This window comes from Dromiciops gliroides, chromosome 5, assembly GCF_019393635.1.
Source record: "Dromiciops gliroides isolate mDroGli1 chromosome 5, mDroGli1.pri, whole genome shotgun sequence".
NCBI lineage: Eukaryota > Metazoa > Chordata > Mammalia > Microbiotheria > Microbiotheriidae > Dromiciops > Dromiciops gliroides.
Window position 1 is genome coordinate 65846613 of NC_057865.1, and position 24646 is coordinate 65871258.

Sequence of the window (24646 nt, forward strand, 5' to 3'; positions counted from 1 at the left end):
TAAAAAGTCTTGATAATAACTTCCAGAGCAGATAACCAATGAAGGAATTTTCCTGTCATCCTTTTCTCCAAAAAGGTTCACCGTTCTAGGCAGCTCTCTAAGGCTGTAAGTGAGCAGGTGCTGATCTACCTTAGAAAAGCTTTCTACCTCACCGATTTCATAGGTCCTATCCATTTCCCTATCTCTTCTATTTAACTAAAAGGGCTCAACTGAAGTTTTACACAGAAGGAAAGGTTTGCCCATGGCCAAAAGTTTGAGAACCACTTGCCTTGTGTAATCTTTTTTGCTGTTTCTAAACCCAGCTTATTTCAGTTCGGTCACTTTTCAGTCATGTCTGACTCTTCATGACCCCATTTGGGGTTTTCTTGGCAAAGATCCTGGAGTGGTTTGTCATATCCTTCTCCAGCTCATTTGATAGATGAGGAAAATGACGCAAACAGGGTAAAGTGACTTGCCCAGGGTCCCACAGCTAGTAGCATCTGAGTTGAGATTTGAACTCAGGAAGATGAGTCTTCCTGACTCCGGTCCCAGCACTCTATCCACTGTGCCACCCAGCTGCCTCAAACCCAGCTTAATACATGTTTATTCATTAAAACCACAATATTGCTTAAAGTGATTTTGGTTCATATTGAGAAAGATGATGGAATGAATTAATGAGTAGTGAACATTTCTATATTGCTTTTAAAGAGTATTAGTTACTTAGGTAAAGCAAAGGATGCCAAGTACCAATATTATTAATGTAAATACTTGGGAAAAGATAATATTAAGGAAATATGATTTTAATGGAAAGAATCTTTTAAAACCGCACACACACACACACACACACACACACACACAGAGCTATACTCTAAGAGGTGATAAAATTATACCCTAAGAGTAAATTAGAAATTTTAGGAGAACTCATTTTGGAGCTAAATTGGACCCTAACTAATAAAATATCACTTCAATGAAGTGAAAAGTAATTGTTTTTATTTCATGCCTCAGTAGTATTCAGCTCATTCATCATAATATTTATGCTACTTACCAATTTCTTTATGCCACCATGCTGCCTCACTGTCCTCCGGGCTCTTCTGAAATTGGCAACATTTGCTATTGTTTCAGCTGCCAAACATTTCAGATTTTTATCTGGAGAATCAAGTATCTTCACCATAATTGGTAAACCTCCAAGGTCAACAATCGCACGTCTGATCTGAGAATTATGGCTAATTTCCTTCAAGATTTTTAATGAACCAATCTAAATGGGGGAAATGTTATAAGCAAAAGATCACTTAAGAATACATGACAAGGTCTATGCTAAAATAATTCCCGTGCCAAGATAAAATATTATTTTCATCTTTGAAAGGAGCTGATCTTTCCAAGTTAATTGCATGTTCCTTCCCATCACATATTAAGATCTAGCTAAACTCTTCCTTGGTGTTCTATATCCAGGTCTAGATATATAGATATATACATATATGTATTATACATACATATATTCATATGTGTACACATACACATATACATGTATATATGTGTATACACACAAACGTACATACACATATATATTTCCATTTCCTCTCTCTTTGGCTTTATATATACTGTCTCCCATGGCTGGAATAAACTCTTTCCTTACTTCTGTGTCTTAGAATCCTTAATGATTTCTTGTTGTTTAGTTGTTTCAGGCACGTCTAACTCCTTGTGACCCCATTTGGGGTTTTCTTGGCAAAGATACTAGAGTGGTTTGCCATTTCTTTCTCTAGCTCATTTAAAGATGAAGAAACTGAGGCAAAGAGGGTTAAGAGATTTGATCAGGGTCACACAGCTAGCAAGTATGTAAGGCTTAATTTGAACTCAGGAAGATGAAACTTCTTGACTTCAAGCTTGGCATGCTATCCACTGCACCACATAGGCTGCTCCCCCTAAGGATTGGGTGGCTCAACTAATGTTTATGTGAGACAAAGACAGACATAATAATGTGAGATGTGAAACAATTGGAGATATAATAAGAACAGCAAGCATTAACACAGCATCATAAGGTTTACAAAGTACTTTTAAAACCATATCTCATTTCATGCTCACAACCCACCAACGTAAATGCTATTATTATCCCCAATTTACAGATGAGGAAACAAAGGCAGTTAGTGGTCAAGTGACTTGCCCAGGGTCACACAGCTGATAAGTAACTGAAATGGGCTTTGTACTCTAGTCTTCTTGACTCCATGTCTAGCACTCCACCCATATTTCCTCCTAGCTGCTTTATAAAAAGTATAAAAACATATAAAGTGTTATTTTCTACATGAAGCCTATCCTGGGCCCCACCCGAAGTGCTATGGATTGCCCCCCTCAAAATTACCCTGTATTTATTTATATATGTACCTATCATTTCCCCAAAACAGGATATAACCCCCACTACCCTACTCCACCCCCAGCTGTCAGGGAAGGAACTTTTTTTTTTTTGGTTTTTGTATCCTAAGCACAGTTCTTGGAAGACACAGTGGGCACTTAACAAATGCTTATTGAAATGTCCCCAGAACCTAATCCTAAGGAGCCTCAATATCCTGCAAGATGGAATCAGTCTTTGTATTTAGACCTCCTCTGTACTCCCAGCACCCTCTGCCCTTCTGAAGGGAAGGCAAAGCACTCCTCCCAAAGCCGCCACTAAAGAGGCCACCCAGCTTTGCCATCTTTTCATTTACTACCTGGCTGCCCTCCTTTGGACTTCTCCATCATGCCACTGTGCCCAATACCTTCCTTACCTGATTTTCAGCTGCCTTTTGTGAGTTGTCTCCCCCTCTTTGACTGTAAGTTTCTTGAAGACAAGGACAGCACTGAGCATAGTGCCTGACATAGAACAAGCACTGAACAAATGTTTATTGACTCACTGATGATGAATGAATGAATGAATGAATGAATGAATGAATGATGAGTATTTTAAATAAAGAACTATCCTTTCCATGTTTCTAATCAGAAGATAAACTCCATCATGTACATAATTTATTATTGGACAGTATAGGAAAAGATATGCCATCACCCATTGCTAGCAAAGCTACTCACCTTACATTTGACTTCATCTGTATCAAGCAAATTGATTAGGACTTCCAAACCCCCAACATCTCTAATAGCCAACTGACAGGTTTCTTGGGCTAAGTTGAAATCTCTCATTGAACACAATGCAATTACTGTAGCTGTCTGATTTCCTCCCTATGATAATAACAATATACAATTGTGAATTAACCAAGACCACCTTTCTTTTTTTTACATATGAAGTCATGTAATACAAATTTTCACACTATCCATATTCCAAAAAAAGGACAAGAAATAAAGGGAAAGTGAAAAAAACATACTTCAATCTGCAGAGTTCACCAGTTCTATCTCTCTGGAAAGTAGATAGTATTTTTCATCATGAGTCCTTTGGAATTGTCATGGATCATTGTATTACTGAGAATAGCTAAAAGTCATTCACAGTTGATCATTGTACAATATTTTTTTACCATACACAGTGTTCTCCTGGTTCTTATCACTTCACTTTGCATCAGCTCATATAAACCATCCCAGGATTTGCTGAAACTTCCCCTCATCATTTCTTTTAGCACAATAGTATTCCATTACAATCATATACCATAACTCATTCAGTCATTCCCAAATTGATGGGTATCCCCTCAATTTCCAATTCTCTGCCACCACAAAAAAGCTACTATAAATATTTTTGTATATATAAGTCCTTTTTCTTTTACTTTGATGTCTTTGGAATACAGACCTAGTAGTGGTATTACTGGGTCAAAAGGTATGTACAGTTTTATAGTCTTTTGGGTATAGTTCCAAATTGTTCTCTAGAATGGTTGTACCAATTCATAGTTCCACTGGTGTACCTATTTTTCCACATAACTTCCAGCATTTAAGACTCTATTTCTATTTTTTTAAAGTACTGGATTATGATGGAACTACTCCCTTTCATGCACCTTTTATTCTAGCTAAACTGTAGAGCCCCTGTTTCTTTTCTTTTTTTTAAACAATTTTTTTTGAGGGGCAATGGGGGTTAAGTGACTTGCCCAGGGTGACACAGCTAGTAAGTGTCAAGTGTCTGAGGCCAGATTTGAACTCAGGTACTCCTGAATCCAGGGCCAGTGCTTTATCCACTGCGCCACCTAGCTGCCTTCTTATATTTACCTATCAGTAAGTTTCTCTAGGAGAATGTAATCCCCTTGAGGGCAGGGACTGTCTCATGTTTGTTTGTTTTGCTTTATAACCCCGAAATTGGGGAATAGGAACTTAATTCTTGTTGCATCAAATAGAATTAAATTGTTGCCCCATTAAATTGATTTCTTTTTTTTTTATAAGGTCAATAGATCAGTAAGATATCATAAACACAGTAGGTCTGAATTTCAGGAAGGACTTAGACAAAATCTTCTCAAAAGATCATTGTGGTCACTTAACCCCCATTGCCCTGCAAAAAAAAAAAAAAAGATCATTGTGGACAAGCTAGAGAGGTGTGGGCTAGGTTTGAACTAAGTGATAAAACAAGGAAGGACTGATTCAGAATTGAATTGACTAACTGGATGATACTGATGAGGGGCATTGACAAACCAAAGTTCATCCCAATGAAATGAACTAGGATGGTAAAAAGGACTCAAAACCTGAAGGAACTCAGGATAGTTAGCTAGGACTAATTGAGACATATGATAGCTGTCTTCAAACAATCATATATTTGTCACTAGAAATGAGTGATTGGACTTGTTAAACTTGACTCAAGAGGTCAGAAGATGGATCAGTGGGTCACAGCTACGGAGGGGCCAATTTCTACTCAGTAGGAGGAAGAAATACCTGAGCAATTATAGTATTTAACCCTGAATTGGTCTGCTATACTCAGAGGTCTTCTAGCAAAGTAGGACCACTTTGGCTATGTTAGGGATGGGATTAATGCTTTCATTAGGATTTAGACTATATGATGTTACTCCAAAGTCTTGGCCAAATTAGCATTTCTGATTCTGGTGAATGGAGTTAAATGAGAAGACTATCAGCATAATAGCTTTGTCTTTGTACTTCTAGCATTTACCTTCACTCCTAGAACAAAGTGCTTAATAAATACTTGTTGAATTGAATTGTTAGAATTTCCTATTAAGTGTACCTAAATCAATGATATTTTTCAGGATTTAATATGGAGATATTAAGCTAGATAGGCAAACCAACAGAATATATATGACATTCTCTGCCATAGAGTGAATTAAAGAAAAGTCCTTACTTACATTTTAAAAATTAAAAAAAGAAAATACTATTCATTTTCACAGATAGTGACAAGAAAGATACATAGTAGACAGCAATATGCCTTATAGAGTTTTGGAGCTGGGTTTGTGTAAGTGCAAGAAGGAAGAAAAAGAAGAAAAGATCTGAGATGAAAGAAAGCCTGTTAATAATAAAAAGAGGTTTCAGGGGACACAATGAAATAGATCAAGGTAAGATAATATTGAGAAGGATGGGAATGGAGGCAGGCAGCTTGATGGTGTAGTGGATGGAGCATCAGCCCTGGAGTGAGGAGGACCTGAGTTCAAATCAGGCTTGACATTTACTAGCTATGTGACCCTGGACAGGTCACTTAACATCAACTTCTTCCACCACTACTACCCCCCCTCCCCCAAGAAACAGAAGGATGGGGATGAGAGAATAAGGAATTGTTGCTGGGGCAGGGAATTTCCTTGACTTCTAGCAACTAGATTATAAGGATCAAGAAAGGAAGAGGTGAAAGTTTGCTACCCATAAAACATCAATCTAGAGCTATTTGACAGGTCCTTGTGACAGCAAAGTCCAGCACTAGTTAGTTCTATCAAGCCCCAAGAAAGATAAGAGATTTGATCAGGCATTGGGGTCCATACATAACTGGTGACAGAATCCCCAGGGGAATACTAAACCTCAAATTCAGTGCCAGTTCCTTGGCCTAATCCCAAGATTGTAAAAAATGATGTGTAATCCAAAGATGCACTACCCCTGTAACCAACTGTCGTCTAGTGTCAGATGGATGCCATACTTATGACAGAGGGGCTGGACCTCAGCAGTGTCCTAGAGGTGAAGAGCTTAGTGTCTGAGGCTCTGCTCTTAGGCTGGATCTAGTCCAGCAAAGGCAGTCCCTTCCTTCCTTCCTGGTCCCAGATAAGGGTTACTGGAAACCAGTAGCTTTGTTGCAGTGGATCAGAACATTTTCCAGGGCAATGGAGATGGATCAAGGAAGTGTCCAACCCAGGTCTTTAACAGGGTGTAGGGTATGCCCAAAGAGCTAGAAAATGTGCATACCCTTTGATCCAGCAATGCCACTGCTAGGTCTGTATCCCAAAGACATCCCAAAAAAGGGAAAAGGACCTATTTGTACAAAGAGATTTATAGCAACTCTTTTTGAGAATCAAAGGGATGCCCATCATTTGGGGAATAACTAAACAAGCTGTGGTATATGCTTATAATGGAATATTATTATGCTACAAGAAATGACAAGCAGGATGATTTCAGAAAAACTTGGAAAGACTTATATGAACTGATGCAAAGCGAAGTGATGAGAACCAGGAGAACATTGTGCATAGTGACAGCAATTTTGTTTGATAAAGATCTGTGAGTGCCTTAGGTATTCTCAGCAATACAATGATCGAAGATAATCCCAAAGGACTAATGATGAAGCAAACTATCCACTTCCAAAGAAAGAACTGTTATTTATTGAATAGAGACTGAAGCATGCTATTTTTCACTTTATTTCTTCTTTTATTTGAGTCTTTTTGTACAAAATCACTAATATGGAAAAGTTTTGCATAATTACACACTATATCTGCTTGCTGTCTTAGGGAGGGGGAGGGGAGGAAGGGAAGGAGAGAAGGGAAAGAATTTTGAATTCAAAACTTTAAATAAAATGTTAAAAAATTTAAAAGAAATATAAATTTTAAAGGGGAAAAACAGGGTTAGGGTCACAGCATCCATTCATACTGGTTAATAAAGACATGGCCTGGCCACAGAAGAGTTCTCTCCATAGGACCAACAGGTGCTATTTATACTTTGGGAGCCTCCTGGAAGTATTGTTCCCTTGCTATCTGGAGGCTCCTCTCCTACTTGTGCTATTTCATTCTCTGGGAGGCTAATGGTCACCCTCAGGCTTCATTTGTGTATGTGCCTCATTGCCCCTATTTACTAGACTGTAAGCTCCATTACAACAGAGGCAAGGACTGGCTTACTCTTCTTTGAATCTCATAGAGCACCAAACACAGCAATATCTTTTGAAATGAATGAAGTTGAAAAGAACAGAATTTTAGTTTGGGGGAATGGCTTGCACCAACATCTAGAAGTAAGCATATGCACATTTTATGTGGGTGGTTCTACACTTGGATGGATCAGGGGGTCTTTGCCAAGGAGTTTATAAAAGATGAGAGTAGAAAGATGGGTTTGGGGTGCTACTTTGAATGCTACACTTAATAATTTATATTTTATATGACAGAAAGAGGGAGCTATCATCAATTTTTGAGCTGGGTAGTAGTATTATGAAAATAGTTTCTGAGAAATTATTATAATGATTGCATGTGGAACAGACAATGGTAGAGAGTGATAGGAGAGAGGGGGTCAGGCTGGAGGCTTCTGCAGCAATACCTGAGTAAAGGGACTCAGATTTGAACTGATGGTTAGATGAGGAATCAGATATACCTCCATGTTTGTGATCAGAGAATACTCCAAGTTGATGCTATTCACAGAGAGGTGCAGGTTAGAAAGATGGTGGATTTCTCATTATTTAGCCTTTGTGAATTAGCAGTGGGATACTAAACGCTTAAGAAAACAATTCAATTCAATAAACATCTATTAAAAACTCCACTCTGTACAAAGCCAAAGAGACAGGAAGCCTAAAAGATTACTGATCGTGACTGACAGATCAGGAACACAAAATCAAATTTCCTTAGTACAGTTTTTGAGGTAAGGTTACTGGTCATTTTTTTCTCTAAAAAATAATCTGAAGAATAGAATGTAGTTTTTAATGTGCCTAATGTAGTCTTTAGATTATTTTTTTATCAGTTTGACTTCAATCAAACACTGTGAAGTGGTTCAAGACATAGAAAAGCCAATATTTTTATCTTAAAGTACATGGGCTTGGGGCAGCTAGGTGGCGCAGTGGATAGAGCACCAGCCCTGGAGTCAGGAGGACCTGAGTTCAAATTTGACCTCAGACACTTGCCAACTTACTAGCTGTGTGACCCTGGGCAAGCCACTTAACCCCAACTGCCTCACCAAAAAAAAAAAATAATAATAATAAAATAAAATACATGGGCTTTGTCTAAGGGTAAACAGGTATTCAAGGTTACAACTCCTCATTCCTGTCCATATGTATAGTAACTTCATTCAAGTGTTCTCCAATGAAGAAAAAATTCTCTAAAGTAGGATTGCATTTTGATCCATCATGCAATAATATTATACATAGACCATATCTGTTAGATATATGATAGATATAATCTTGAACCCATTCTAAATATTTTAAAAACCAAATATATGTACTTAGTCTATCACATTTACCAAAATAAAACAGTATGCATACATCATAAATTCATTTTTCTTCTCTGAATTGCTTATATAACTTAATATATATTCAAAAGGAAACCACAATAAAATATTTTCATGTTTTTTCCCCAAAACATTAGGTCCATGTACTACTGCTGGTGGCCACAACAAATATTCCTCTTTATATATGTAACCATTGCTCAAAACCTTATATAAAAAAATTTGACAAACATGGAAATGATTAGCTCCTCATTAAATTCACACAAAATCTACATCATGCCATTAGGCTCTTTGAAATCTGATCCTTTGGATGCAAAATAAATTCTACTGGCACTCGAACAATCAATTTTTATGGGTTTAAATTAAACGCAGATTTGCCTTTAAAATGTTGATCCCATCTTACATAATGTTTTTTTATAAATAGCCAATAAATTAATTGAAAATAAAATGTGAATTCTAAAACAAGATGCATACCATAGCAATAGATAAAACAATTTCTAACAAATTTGAATATAGTAATGAGAGCTCTTGGGTTCAGCAAAAAGTCACATTATTTGCTTAAGGAGCACTGTAAGTAGAAAAATGCTCACATGAAAAGTTTACCATTTATAGTATAAAGCATTTGCAGGGGGCAGCCAGGTGGCAGAGTGGATAAAGCACAGGGCCTGGATTCAGGAGGACTTGAGTTCAAATCCAACCTCAGACACTTGACACTAGCTGTGTGATCCAAAGATTCATTAGCCTGTCAGCTCATCAAGTTGATCAGCAAACTCCTTTGATTATCCTTCTACATGCATGAATGTTTTATTTTGTAGTTATGTGCTACTAGTTTGTTTATTTAACAGAATAAAAAGTTAAAGTGATAAAAGATGTAGCTAACAAGTGGTCAGGAAAGATTGAAAATGAATCATAAATTACCTTCTGGGTAAAAGTCTTTGTAGTATAAACCTTTGCTGATAGTCAAAGATCATAGAATTATGGATTTAGAATTATAAGAGACTAAACTTGGGGGCAGCTAGGTGGCACAGTGGATAAAGCACCGGCCCTGGACTCAGGAGGACCTGAGTTCAAATCTGGATCAGACACTTGAAACTTACTAGCTGTGTGACCCTGAGCAAGTCACTTAACCCTCATTATCCCACAAAAATATTTTTTTAAATAAAGCATTTTGCAGCTGATATGATATGAGGGTTAAAAATCTTACCCCCTATTATGTTATAGAAACATTAAGTACTTTATTTAAAAACAAATTTAGGGCTCAGGTGATGACACTTTACCTACTGTATTTTTTTTTATTTATGAAAACGTTTATTGGAAATGCATGGAAGTATAGATTTTAGGGCTGGATGAGACTCCCTAAAATCATAGAATCACAGAATTTGAGGGTTAAACATCTCAGTAGTCATCTAGTCAAACTTGTACACAAAAAAGGGATCCGCACTCTAAGACACCTGACAAATCGCCATCTATCTTCTCCTTAAAGACCTCCGAGGAAAGAACCACCACCATCTCACCTCAGAGAAGGCAGAATGTTCTCCTTCTGGGCAGCTCTCTTCGTTGGGGAGTTCTTTCTGACCCAGAGCCCATAGGCTCTTCACAATTTTAACACACTGCTCCTGATTCTTCCTTCTGGAGCCAAAGAGAACAAATCGTATGCTTCCTCCATCAGCCAGCCATTCAAATAATTGAAGACGGTTAGGCTGTCCCACCCCCACCCTACCTTTTAGTCTTCTATTTATTTATTTGTTTGTTTGTTTGTTTTGAGAGGCAATGAGGGTTAAATGACTTGCCCAAGGTCACACAGCTAGCAAGTGTCAAGTGTCTGAGGTTAGATTTGAACTCAGGTCCTCCTGAATCCAGGGCCAGTGCTTTACCCACTGCACCACCTAGCTGCCCCAAGTCTTCCCAGTAAATGGGCCCGGTTTCAACTAAACCTCATTGAAATGAACTCAAGGCACTAATACTCCAGATGAGGTCTGATGGAGACAGGGCACAGTGGGTCTAACATCTCCTCATGCTGGGAAGAGATGACTCTGAAGGCTGCTCCACATCACATTGACTTTGGAGGCTGCCACATCATACTGCTGACTCACAGGGAGTGAGCAATGCAGTAAAACAGAACTGTCCAACACAGAGGCTACATGCAGTCCACAATACTCCGAGGTGTTGCCCGAACCAGATTAAAAGCTAACAAAACAAATAAAAATACAACAAAGCACAAACATTTTAGAACCACATCAATATGCAACCAGCAGGGATCATTCTCTATGTATTAGTAGTCCCCATTTCTATTGGAATCTGATACCACTAAACTACACACACCTTGTTCAGAAAAACTGGCATCTAACCATGCCCCAATCTTGACCATTTCCCTGAATACCCATAGTTTATTAACGTAAAATGCCTAATATTTACTTTTTATGTATCTATATTGTACTAGTTAAATCATATGCACCCCAAGGAAGCAGAGGGATGGAAAAAGAAGCAATGCTAAAAAATAAATTTAGAATGGCAAAATATACTATACTTTTATTAGTCACTATAAGGTTTTTTATTTTAATTTTTTGGTTTTTTGTGGGGCAATGAAGGTTAAGTGACTTGCCCAGGGTCACACAGCTATTAAATGCCAAATGTCTGAAGCTGGGTTTGAACTCAGGTCCTTCTGAATCCAGGGCCGGTGCTTTATCCACTGCACCACTTAGCTGCCCCTCACTATAAGTATTTTAGATAGTTTTCATGAGACTTGTAAAAACTATACACTTACTAGCTGTGTGACCCTGGGCAAGTCACTTAATCCTCATTGCTTCACAGAAAAAAAAAACCCTACAAAACGATATCAATTATATTTAATTAATGGTAGTTTGCTATGCTAATGTTACCAGAACATTTGAAAAAAACAAGAATTTTTATGACAAGTATAAATCAATGTTTAAGGAATATATCTGTAACCAAAATCTAACCTATTGCTCTGTGCAGAGAAGGCATTTTATAATCATTTGTAGACTTTTTAAATTTAATTTTTTTTGGAGATGGAATATAAATTTACTGGTTATTGTTGCCAATTTAATTCTACATATTCAATTAAAGAAAGAGATTGGACCTATAAACACAAGATGGCAAGATACAAATGGAATGTTGAGCTTCATAAAACCAGGGATGGTGACATTTTTTATGACTGTAACTCTAGCTCCTAGAAAGAACAGTGCCTGACACATACTAGTTGCTTAGGAACAGAATTGGAGTTGGAGGGACCTAAGAAGTCATCAAGTGAATGTTTTATAGATTAGGAAACTGAGTAACTAAGAGATTATAATCCTTGCTTGGGATCACACAGGTAGTGAGTGACAGAACCAAATCCAACACTCTTAACACTCTGCTACAATGCTTAAGAAATATTTATTGGGTGTCAACTACTCTCCGAATTAAGACAATTCAGTAATCAGGTTCAGTAATTTACCAAGTCAATATTGGAAAGCGTCAATCAGAAAACATGAGTATTTATTTCCTTAATTCTTTTTCCTTTAAGAATGAAGATTTAGCATTTTAAAAAAGAAAACACAAACCATGAGCAATTTCAAATTCAGAAGACGAGATTTTTCAAAGATTTTTGATCTCTTTATCGAATCTTTCTCTTTCAGGTAGACTTCTTCAAGATCTCTTACAAACTGATGTAAAAACATTTTAACATATAGAAGCGTGATAAAACATCATCTATGGCCATACACATTAGAAAATAATTTTTCCCTATCATCATGCGTCTCTGGATGGTTTGTTTTCAGTTTTAAATCTGATTTTTCACTTCAATTTCTAAAATATAAGGGGTCAAGCTGTATCTCGTTAAGAGATGAGTTATGGGCAAATATGACAGCTGTGGAATAATTCTCTGCCACATTTCCTAAATAGTCTAAAGTTTTTGGACCATAGCCTAGTTGTGTGTAAAACATCCAGATAATAACCAGGGCTAGAGAACATTAAAAATTACTGTTTCCATGATGTTGACATTGCTCTACAATGATCTAACATGTGGAAATCTGCAACTGTTAATCCTCCCCAGCACAGGCACATTGGGTCCCAGTGACAGCAGTAAGGCAAGTACTGCTCAATTCTTCAAGGTCCAGTCCAAACCAAATTAAACCTTCTCCCAAGTACAAACAGACACTGGGGACCTTGCTTCTCCTCAGACCTCATTCCCTGCCAATGGGGCCTGATCATGGGGACTACCAACCAGCCAAGAAAGTACCAGTAGATCTTCTCTTTCCCCACCCCAACCAGAATACCAAGATCAGTCACTTGGTCTTTACATCTGTCATGAGTTAAACATAAACCCAAATCCCTCTTGATGTGTTGTCTCCCTCAATTAGAATGTGATCTCCTTGAGAGCAGGGACTGTCCTGATTTTCTACATATATCCCCAGCATTTAGCCCTGTGTTTTGCACATGGTACGTTCTTAATGAATGCTCTTCTATTCCATTCATTCCACCAATATTCTATTACCTACAAGATACTAAACCTAAGTCATGAATCATTTGCCTGAACACTCATTGGTCATTAACATAAACTTCCTGACATTTACTTTTTATGAATCTGTCTTGCTACCCCCGATTAAGTCATGTGCTCCTCAAGGTCAGGGACTATATAGTATACATTTTTAACCCCTGGGGTCCAGCATAACTTAATTCTACAGCTATACATAGTAGTTAATAAATATCTGTTGTAGGGGCAGCTAGGTGGCGCAGTGGATAGAGCACTGGCCCTGGAGTCAGGAGTACCTGAGTTCAAATCCGGCCTCAGACACTTAACACTTACTAGCTGTGTGACCCTGGGCAAGTCACTTAACCCCAATTGCCTCACTAAAAAATAAATAAATAAATATGTGTTGCTGGCTTTTTTTTTTGTCTAGATCCATGAGGTCAATGGTATGGAGAAGTGCCAGTGAAGAAACTGTTTCAACAGATGGGAATGCACACTTCCTCTATCACTTAGAGTTTGGGAAAACTGCCCTGGGCACTGAGAGTAAAAGTGATTTGCCCAGGGTGACAGCCAATATTACACCTGAAACAGAACTTGAACCCAGGTTTTCCCAACTCCAAAGCTGTTCTGCTATCCCATTATGCCATGTTGTTTCTGATTTGTTGGTGATGAAAAAGAAATATTAAGGTCACTTGAATAAGCTAAACTCCTGTTGGGCTTAGGAATGTACCAGTTTGAAAAGAAATAAGAAGAGTCACCTGTGGACCAATGCGTCTAGCTTTGGGATCCACAGAAAGGACACCAGGACACACTGTGAGGACCCTGACATAGACAAACTGGGGCAACCGAAAAGTCAAATGCAGGGCAAGACCAAGGAATCTCAGGGTGGGGGTCCTCTAGGTACCTGGAGGGCACTTTTATGAAAATTGCTCAGATATTGGAGAACAAACTCTGTGTGTGTGTGTGTGTGTGTGTGTGTGTGTGTGTGTGTGTGTGTGTGTGTGTGAGAGAGAGAGAGAGAGAGAGAGAGAGAGAGAGAGAAGGAGAAAGGGGAGGGGGGGAGAGAGGGAGGGAGAGGGGAGGGGCAATTAGGGTTAAGTGACTTGGCCAGGGTCACACAGCTAGTGTCAAGTATCTGAGGTCAGATTTGAACTCAGGTCCTCCTGACTCCAGGGCTACTAAACATATCATTTACTGATCACAATTCAATAAGAATTCTATTCATTAAAAGGTTTTGAAAGGAAAAGATAGTAATTGAAATCTAAATAACAATTCTCAAGAACTCATGGGTCAAGGAATAAATCATGGAAATAATAGAAAATTTAATTGTAGAAAACAGAAACAATGAGACAACATACCAAGAATTAGAGGATGCAGCTAAAAATAGTCTTTAGGAGGAATTTATGTCTATAAATGCTTTTACTAACAAAAGATAAAAAACAAATGAAAGAATCAGGAATACAAATTTGAAAACTTAAATGGCAAATCAAAAATCCCTAATTAATCAAATAAAATCAAAATTCTGAAAATTTAAAGAGATTTATAAAATTGAAAGCAAAATTGAAAATCAAAAACACTACTGAAATAGTTTTTAAAAACAACTAGGGGCTTTAAAAAAACTAAATTACAAAGTTGAGCTAATCTATTTTAAAATAATATTTTCTTTTCCCCCCAATTACATGTTAAAATTTTTTTAACATTTGGATTTTTTTTAATTTTGAGTTCCAAATTCTACCCCTCCCATCCAATACAGGTTATACATGTGTGATCATATAAAACATTTCCATATTAGTCATTTTGTACAAGAAGACTCGAACAACAAAAACAAAAGAGTGAAATAAAGAAAGAGAAAAATTGTATGCTTTGGTCTGTATTCAGAAAATATCAGTTCTTTCTCTGGAGGAAGATAGCATGTTTCATTATGAGCCCTTTTCGACTGTCTTAGATTATTGTATTGCTGAGAATAGCTAAGTCATTCGGTTTTTCATTATACAATATTGCTGTAACTGTGTACAGCATTCTTCTGGTTCTGCTAACTTCACTTTGCTCTGGTTCATGTAAGTCTTTTCAAGATTTTCTGCTTATCATTTCTTATAGCACAGTAATATTCCATCAAAATTATATACAACAAGGGGTTATCTAGGTGGTACAGTGGATGGAGCACTGGCCCTGGATTCAGGAGTACCTGAGTTCAAATCCGACCTCAGACACTTAACACTTACTAGCTGTGTGACTTTGGGCAAGTCACTTAACCCCAACTGCATCACACAAAATATATGTGTGTGTGTGTGTATGTATATGTATATATGTGTGTGTGTGTATGTATATATATACATACAACTTGTTCAGCCATTCCACAACTAATAAACATTTCCTCGATTTCCAATTGTTAGCCACCATAAAAAGAGCTGCTATAAATATTTTTGTACAAATAGGTCCTTTTCCCATTTTTTGATCTCTTTGGTAGTGGTATTACTGGATCAAAGGGTATACACAGTTTTATGGCCCTTTGGGCATAGTTCCAAATTGCTGTCCAGAATGGTTTTATCAGTTCACAACTCTACCAACAGTGCACAGTGTCCTAGTTTTCCCACATCCCCACTAATATATATCATTTCCCTTTTTTGTCATATTAGCTAATCTAATAGATATGAGGTAGTACCTCAGAGTTGTTTTAATTTGCACTTCTATATCCAATAGTGATTTAGAGAGGTTTTTTTTTTCATGTGATTATAGATACCTTTGATTTCTTTGTCTGAAAACTTCCTGTTCATACCATTTTGCCATTTATGAACTGGGGAATGACTCAATTCTCTACATATTTGAGAAATGAATCCTTTATCAAGGATACTTTTGCAAATTTTTTCCCATTTTTCTGCTTTCTTTCTAATTCTGGTTGCATTGGTTTGGTTTATGCAAAACCTTTTTAATTCTATATAATCAAAATTATCTATTTTACATTTCATAACACTCCCTATATTTTGCTTAGTCCTTAATTCTTCCCTTATCCATAGACCTGCCAGGCAAACTATTCCATGCTCTGCTAATTTGCTTATGATATCACCCTTTATGTGTAATTCATGTACCCATTTTGACCTTATCTTGTCTTACAGTGTGAGATATCGGTCTATACCTAGTTTCTGCCCTACTGTTTTCAAGTTTTCCCAGATGCTTTTGTCAAATATTGAGTTTTTTGTCCCCAAAACTTGGATCTTTGGTTTTATCATAAACGTGATTACCATGGTCATATACTATGATGTATTGTGTACCTAATCTTTTCCACTGATCCACCAATAGTAGATTGTTTTGTTAATTAGTGCTTTAAAATAGCTAATGTGATCTTAAAGAGAAGAAATTAAAATTAATTGTATCAATTAATTGTATCAATTAATCAAAAATAAAAAAGAACTCACAACAAATGAAGAGGGAATAAAGGAAATTATTAGAATTATTTGTCCCATTATGTGTTATTAAAATTCATGGTTTAGAAGAAAGGCATGGAAACTTACAAAAATATAAATTAATCAGATTAACAATAAAATAAATGGGCTATTTAAATAACCCAATATCATAAACAAGCCATAAATGAACTTCCAAAAGAAAAAAATTCTAAGAACAAATGGATTTATAAGTGAATTCATTACAGACTTTAATAAGCTCTTTGAAAGAAGAAAAGGTGTTCTTTCAATATCTTGCTATGAAATAAATGTGCTTTTTATACCTAAAAACTATAGAGTAATATCCTTAGTGAATGTTTCTGCAAAAAAAAAAAAGTAAAATATCATCAAGTCAGGTAAAAGCACATATTTGTTTTGTTTTGTTTTGTTTTTTTAGTGAGGCAATTGGGGTTAAGTGACTTGCCCACAGTCACACTGCTAGTAAGTGTGTGTTAAGTGTCTGAGGCTGGATTTGAACTCAGGTACTCCTGACTCCAGGGCCGGTGCTCTATCCACTGCGCCACCTAGTTGCCCCAAAAGCACATATTTTTTAAAGCACATATGAAAAGGATAATACACTATGACCAGGTTGAGTTTATACCAAGAATGCATGATTATTTCAACATAAGGAAAACTCCAAATACAATAGAACATGTTCATATAAATAGGAAAAAACACATGATTGTATCAATAGATTTTGAAAAGGCTTTTGATATATTCTAGTACCTATTTCTATTTTTTTTTTTAGTGAGGCAATTGGGGTTAAGTGACTTGCCCAGGGTCACACAGCTAGTAAGTGTTAAGTGTCTGAGGCCGGATTTGAACTCAGGTCCTCCTGACTCCAGGGCCAGTGCTCTATCCACTGCGCCAGCTAGCTGCCCCTCTATTTTTTTTAAAGTTCAAAAAAGTATAGGAATAAATGGACCTTTTCAAATACAGTAAACAATAGCTATTTAAATCCAAGAGCAAATATTACATTTAATGGGAAAAAGTTAAAAGCCTTCCCATTAAGAAATCATTGTAGAACATCTCCATATTCCATAAAGAGACTATATCCATGAAAACAGTAAGAACGTACCACTCTATCATGTGTAGTCCTTTTAATTGACTGTCCCTCAAATTCAGGAGAAACCAACAAGCAGGAATCAGGGATTTTGGAAGATTATGGATTAAACTGCTATGAAACACACTCTTATTCTCAAATAGAAGAATATGGGCCTTGTTTCCCTCAACTAGCCTTCAACAATTACTTGTACATTGGATCTGAGATTTCATCAATGTGAGCACTCCTTCACCAATGAATAATTCAACCCCTGCAGTATGGTTTAAGTCTATAGTTCTCCTCCATAATCCTCTAAATGGATGTGTTAGAGACCTCCTTCAAGGTGTTAACTATTTTGTGGATAGCCAAGCAACACTTCAACTGTCTGTTTGTTATCCCTAACTCTCATTACATAGGCAGCTCATTTCCTGTTCTGGTCATGAATTTCCTTAGTGACATCTATAAAACACCTGTTTGGCATCTTTAGACTCTTTGAAATATTCCAGAAAACTGATTCCCTAGTTCCCTTAAAATTCTGTCACTCCTAGCACACAATTTTGTATGAATTTGGTCTGGTCTCTGACTTCTTTGTCTTGAATGTGATTGAAGGTTCTTCATAGAACATATGTTCACTTTTGCAGTGATGTCACCAAATATGTTGATGATGAGAAAAATCTTGTCAAGTTTTTCCATATGTATCCATATATATATATGTATGTATGTATATGGAACTATATGTCTACTGGGCATAGAGTAACAGAGCCATCACTTGACTTTCTCTACCTTCTTAATCCATTGAAACATACGTTGCAAACTAAACTATCTTTATGGTATTCTTTTTTTTACAGGGCAATAAGGGTTAAGTGACTTGCCCAGGGTCACACAGCTAGTAAGTGTCAAATGTATGACACCACATTTGAACTCAGATCCTCCTGAATCCAGGGCCAGTGCTTTATTTACTGAGTCACCTAGCTGCCCCTTATGGTTTTCTTTTTGCTCACAGTCATGAACACCACAAGGGAAGATGAACAAGTACCCTATGGAATTATGTTTCTTGCTGTCTCTGAGTATGAGAAAAACAACTGCACCTACTCATTTATTTGCTTCTGTGTTAGTTCCCCCCACAATTTCTTCATATCACATGCTTTCATTTATAATAAGACTATTCATATTATTGTGGAAATGGAATGAGACTGCACAGGGCTTTTATATTTCTTGGATTGCCATGACCAGAAAAAAAAAGCAATTGCCTAGTGGCCAATCTGCTTTTCTGTACTTAGACTGGGTCTCAGATAAAAGATGCAATCTGTCATTGAGATCATAAATAAAACTTTTTCCACCTTTATAGAACATGCCAAAATATTTGACTCCACTGGGATTGTCTCTAAGAACCTACAACTACCCTAATGCCAAGATGAAGTATTGAGGTAAGACTTTTATGAAGGTCCATCAATTACAATGACCTCTTATAGGTTATACCTAGAGTCTCAATGAATTCCCTTTTAAGTAACCCAATTAAATTGTTGCTATGTCCTTCGATCTCAAAGAAGTCCACATGGCAAGGTGATGTCATGACTTGCAGTGAATTGGATTTAATTGAGGGAGGGAGGGCTGTACAAAGTCACCGGCCTCACTCTCTCCTCCAGAGCCATCTGGACCTAGTGGCAAGATATATACATCAGGACAACTGTATACGGCCCCAGATGTTTGAGGCAATCAGAGTTAAGCCAGGGTCACACAGCTAGGAAGTGTCAAGTGTCTGAGGCAGGATTTGAGCTCAGGTCCTCCTGACTCCAGGGCCAGTGCTCTACCCACTGTGCCTCCTAGCTGCCCCAATCAAATGAGATTGAAAACCAATGCAAAGGAATGAACTCAGTGAATTCTTCAAGGATGATTTTGCTATAAAAACAAAACACATTAATATTAACAATACGGTATATAGGAATGAAAATCAATCAACGAGTATTTTTAAGCACCCAACAATTTATTGTGCTAGGCAGTAAAGATTAAAAAAAAAACAAATCATTTCACAGCAAAATAATTAATTAGGCAGAGGGGATAAAAAACAAATCATTTCACTCTGAAATAATTGGGCTATTAAAACTAAAAAATCCTTTGGAAGAATTTGTATAGCACACATATGAATGTTCTCACTAAGAGCCCCTTGAAATTCTAAGAGCTGATCAGTTCTGCTATTTTTGCCTTCCAGTCTTTTTTTGCTTTTTTTGGTAGATAACTTTCTGCTCATACTCTCAAACAAATGTATTCATTTTTATTAAGTATCTCTTCTGCTGTTTCTTAATATTAATCAGTTCTCTTTTTTCCACTTGCTCTTTCATTTTTGTTATATTACTTTATACCAAAACTAAAGACATGTATCTACAATGACCTAGATAATCAATTCTAGTGAACTCCCCTAAAAGTTGTGTTCAGGTCATTTTTTTCCAGAATTATCTTCTATGCCAACTTTGAAAGTTCACAGGGGTTATTAGGATAGTAGCTCCTAGCAAGAGAAAAGCCTTCACAAATCATTATCCATTTAAGAAAATTTAGATTCGTCTGTACGATTTTTCTGCTTCATTTTTTAAAGAGCGGTTTCACATTAGGGAAAGCTAGTTTTTTCCACATTTTAGGATTTAGTTCTACTCTTTTTGTCACTGACCACATTCCCAAAAGGATTTTAAATCATTTTGAATGAACATTTGAGAGTAAGAGCCAAACTCTTGAGAATCCATAGCCACAAATGTTAGCCAAATACTTTTCTTTGAATACCAATTATGTCAAAAGATTTTCTAGTGTTGGTCTTACTTTTTCCGAATACGGTATTATCTAACTAAAGTGAATACTCCCTTTTCAAACCAGCTTCCCCAGGGAATATAATTTTTTGCCAGGGCTTATTTTCCCATTCTTTTGCCTATGGGGGAAGGATAGGGAAAGGAATAGTGAATTTGAAAGAAGACATATTCTTCCACTACCGTTTTGTTAGCATTTTGAAAAATGAGAAAGCTTTCAAACTGTACCAATTAAGGATCATTCAGTCATTCCTGTTACACTTCTTCCTATTCCTACTCATTTTCAAACACAAGAAAACTTCGAAGAAAATAAACACAAATAAACCCAACAATTTGTTACCTTGTAGCCTTGAATTTCTTTCTTCTGTCAATAGGAATTGATTTCTCCATTGCATTCCAGAATAATCCCTCTCTCTGAGGTCCTTCTATATAAATAATTAAACATTTACTCATCACAGATGAAAAACATTTTTCATCTGGTTCATATATTGTAAGTGAGCTACTTCAAATGGAAGCTTTAACCAACTGTATTCAGATAGGTGTATTGTGAGCTTTCAAAGTAACAAGTGGGTAAAAAATATGCATATGTGTGTGTGTCTAATGTGCCATAGACTAACACAGCCATCACTCGACGCTTATTGTCTTAACCGCACATGATCAAATTAAAGCAATTGGCAAAGCAATAGACATAAGCCAAACCAGAATCCCTGAGTGGCTTTGTTATCCTATTTCCACCGTCTGCAACAAAGAAGCCACGTATAAGACCTGGAAAGGTGATCCAAATATTAACCAGACATTCCAGCTGGTTTTGAATGTTCTCAGCTGTGTGTTTTTGTGAGGAACATGCTACTTGGAGCACAACGGTTTTCTGTAACGTATACTCCTGCCAATGGCTGCTTGGTAATGGCGATAGAAATGTTTGGTGCCAAGCCCAGAAGCTGGGTTAGAAATAATTACCCCACCCTCTCTCAGGATCAGAAGGAAGATAGAGTGCTAAAAGCAAGGAATATGTAACTGTTTAAGTCATGGTAGTAAAATGTATTTTTTTGCCTTCTGCTTGTTTGAAATCTCATTTTGCAGTGATGACTCAGCCACTGTAAGCATGGAACTCAGAAGAAAGGATTTTGGTGCTTGGAAGCCCCTACTGTTCTATTCACGTCTCCTTAGGCCTTTTGGAAAGCCAAATCTATGCATATGCATATTCATAAATGTCGTGAATAATTTTTCTCACTGTCTATCTTGCCTTTCTTCCCCTCAAATCTGATAAAAAATAGTAAAACTAAATAACCTTTTCACCTGATCTCTGCTAAACTCTTATAACCAAATATGCTTTTACATGCAAATTTCTTTTTATGTACTGTAATTTCCACTGCTGGATGCCAACAGTGAAACAGACTTATACATAATGTATAAGTGAAATTAGGGCAAACAGTACATTTATCCAAATTCATCATGCTTGATGTTAGTATCACAGCAGTATTTTGTTTTTCAAATGATTTTTTTAATCAGAATCAGGGCAGTGGGAAAGCATGCTGGGATTTAAGAAAAGAGGTTTTCCTAGAAAATTTGAATAAACAAAGCATGCTTTTCAGGCAGATATTTTCCCCCAAAATCGAGGATTTGGGATTTTTTTTCTCCCAGAATTTGTAAAATCACATTTCATATTCAAATTCTTTTCTATCTCTTCCTCACATATGCTATATTTAGATAAAATAGGTGTGCAGGACAGACCAAATTACCAAAATAGATAATTTAGAGGTTAACATGAGAGAATAAAGTAGCACAGTGAAAAGTGTACTACATTTGACATGAGGTGTCTTGGGTTCAATTCTCAGCTCCATCACTTGTTTGTTACATACAACATTGCCTATCTCATTCAATTTGTCTGGACCCCAGTTTCTTTGTCTGCAAAATAAAGGGGTTAGATTAGATATCCCTTCTAATTCTGCATCTGTCCTTCAGTTGTTTCAGTCATATCTGACTCTTCATGACCCCATTTAGGATTTTCTGGGCTGAGATATTGAAGTATTTTGCCATTTCTCCGGCTCATTTTACAGATGAGGAAAATGAGGCAAATGACGTTAAGTCCTGACTCCAGGTCCAGCACTCTGTGCACTATGGCGCCACCTAGCTGCCCAGTTCTGCATCCACAATCCCACAATTCTGTACTCTACATGGTAAAAAAAATGATTCCCTCTTCTATGCTCTCTATTCCAGTACCAAATAGGTGTTGTTGTATAAACATATCTGCTAATGTGTGTAAGCATCTATGTCTGTTGATGCTTACAAAATGTTGGTTATATTAAATACTTGTTTTTCTCTCTTCATTTACTCAGTTGAGGCGTCAAAGAAATGTGGAAGTTGAAAGAGATTCCAGTTAAAAACTGAAATGGGGAAATACAGGGATCCATAATGGAGGAAAGTAGTCACTTAGAATATTTACCACCTCAATCTGCCTCTAGTGACTAAACAGTGTCTGTCTTTGAATGAAACAGGATGAAATGATGGTTTATTATTTCACAAGAATTAAAATCACAATAACAAAGTTCAGCATCAAGAAATAGAAAGAGAAATTCCATTTAAAATAACTATAGACAGGGACAGCTGGGTGGCACAGTGGATAAGGCACCAGCCCTGGATTCCCTGGGTTCAAGTCTGGCTTCAGACATTTGAAATTTACTAGCTGTGTGACCCTGGGCAAGTCACTTAACCTTCACTGCCCCACATAAAAAACTATATACAATATAAATTATTTGGGAGGCTACCTGCCAAAACAAACCCAGAAACTCTATGAACACAATTACAAAACACTTTTCACACAAATAAAATCAGATCGAAATAAATGGAAAAACATCAATTGTTCATGCATAGGCCATGCTAATATAATAAAAATTATAATTCTACCTAAATTAATTTACTTATTCAGTGCCATACCAACCAAACTACCAAAAATTATTTCATAGAGTTGGAAAAAATAACAAAATTCATTTGGAAGAACAAAAGGTCAAGAATATCGAGGGAATTAATGAAAAAAATGCAAAGGAAGGTGGCCTTGCTGTACCAGATCTAAAACTATATTATAAAGCAGCAACCATCAAAACTATTTGGTAATGGTTAAGAAATAGAGTGGTGCATCAGTAGAATAGGTTAAGCATACAAAACACAGCAGTAAATGAATATAGCAAACTCCTGTTTGATAAACCCAAAGACTCTAGCCTCTAGGATAAGAAATCACTATTTGATAAAATCTGCTAGAAAAACTAGAAAATAGTATGGCAGAAACTAGGCACAGACCAACAAAAAAGGAAAATAATAAATGTTAGAGCAGCTCTGGAAAAACTGGAACACTAATAATACATTGTTGGTGGAGCTGTGAACTGAAAGAACCATTCTGGAGAGCAATTTGGAACTATGTCCAAAGGGCTAAAAAACTGTGTATACCCTTTGACCCAGCCATACCACTATTAGATCTTTATCCCAAAGACATCATAAAGAAAAGGGAAAAGGACCCACATGTACAAAATATTTATAGCTGCTCTTTTTGTGGTGGCAAAGAATTAGAAATTGGGGGGGATATCCATCAATTGAGGAATGGCTAAACAAGTTGTGGTATATGAATGTAATGGAATACTACTGTGCTGTAAGAAACAATGAGTAGGCAAATTTCAGAGAAACCTGGAAGGACTTACATAACAGATGCTGAGTGAGATAAGAAAAACCAGGAGAACATTTGTACACAGTATCAACAACATTGTGTGATGATCAACTGTGATAGACTTAACTCTTCTCAGCAATACAATGGTCCAAGATAATTCCAAAGGACTCATGATGGAATATGCTCTCCACATTCAGAAAAAAAGAACTGTGGAATCTAAATACAGATTGAACCATATTGTTTCTACTTTTTTTGTTTTTCATTTTTGAGGTTTTTTCCCTTTTGTTCTGATTGTTCTTTCACAACGTGACTAATGCAGAAATATGTTTAATGTGATTGTACATATATAACCTACAGCAGATTGACTGCTGTCTTGGGAAGGGGGGAGGGAGCAGAGAGAGGGAGAAAAAATTGCAACTACAAATCTTACAAAAGCAAATGTTGAAAACTATCTCTACATGTAACTAGAAAATAATAAAATACTTTTATGATTTTAAAAAATGGTGTTGAAATGATGAGTCTTTGCTTCAAGAGGAAAGGTGATTAGCCCATTCTCCTGTTCCTGTTCAGTTCTATGCCCACCTAATTGTTCACTTGCAGTGGAAATCCTGATGAACAAGAGCTTTGAGCTGGCTATTAAATTGTCCATTTGATCTCACATATGGGAGACTGCTGTATTCTGGAGGCTTGAATGTCATCTACAAAGAGGATCATTTCGAGGACCTCACCACCTATAGTTAATTCATATTTGATTTGGACTTC

The 24646-nt window shown here is 36.7% G+C and overlaps 1 protein-coding gene across 1 annotated transcript in view; it reads right to left on the reverse strand.

Moving 5' to 3' along the window:
• ODAD2 (outer dynein arm docking complex subunit 2) overlaps positions 1-24646 on the reverse strand; it is a 204246-nt gene that overhangs the window by 131041 nt on the left and 48559 nt on the right. The window contains exons 10-11 of the mRNA XM_043965032.1: positions 3034-3180; positions 1025-1234 (exon numbers count right to left, since the gene is read on the reverse strand). Coding sequence (XP_043820967.1) covers positions 1025-1234; positions 3034-3180 — 357 coding nt within the window. The remainder of the gene's footprint in view (positions 1-1024; positions 1235-3033; positions 3181-24646) is intronic.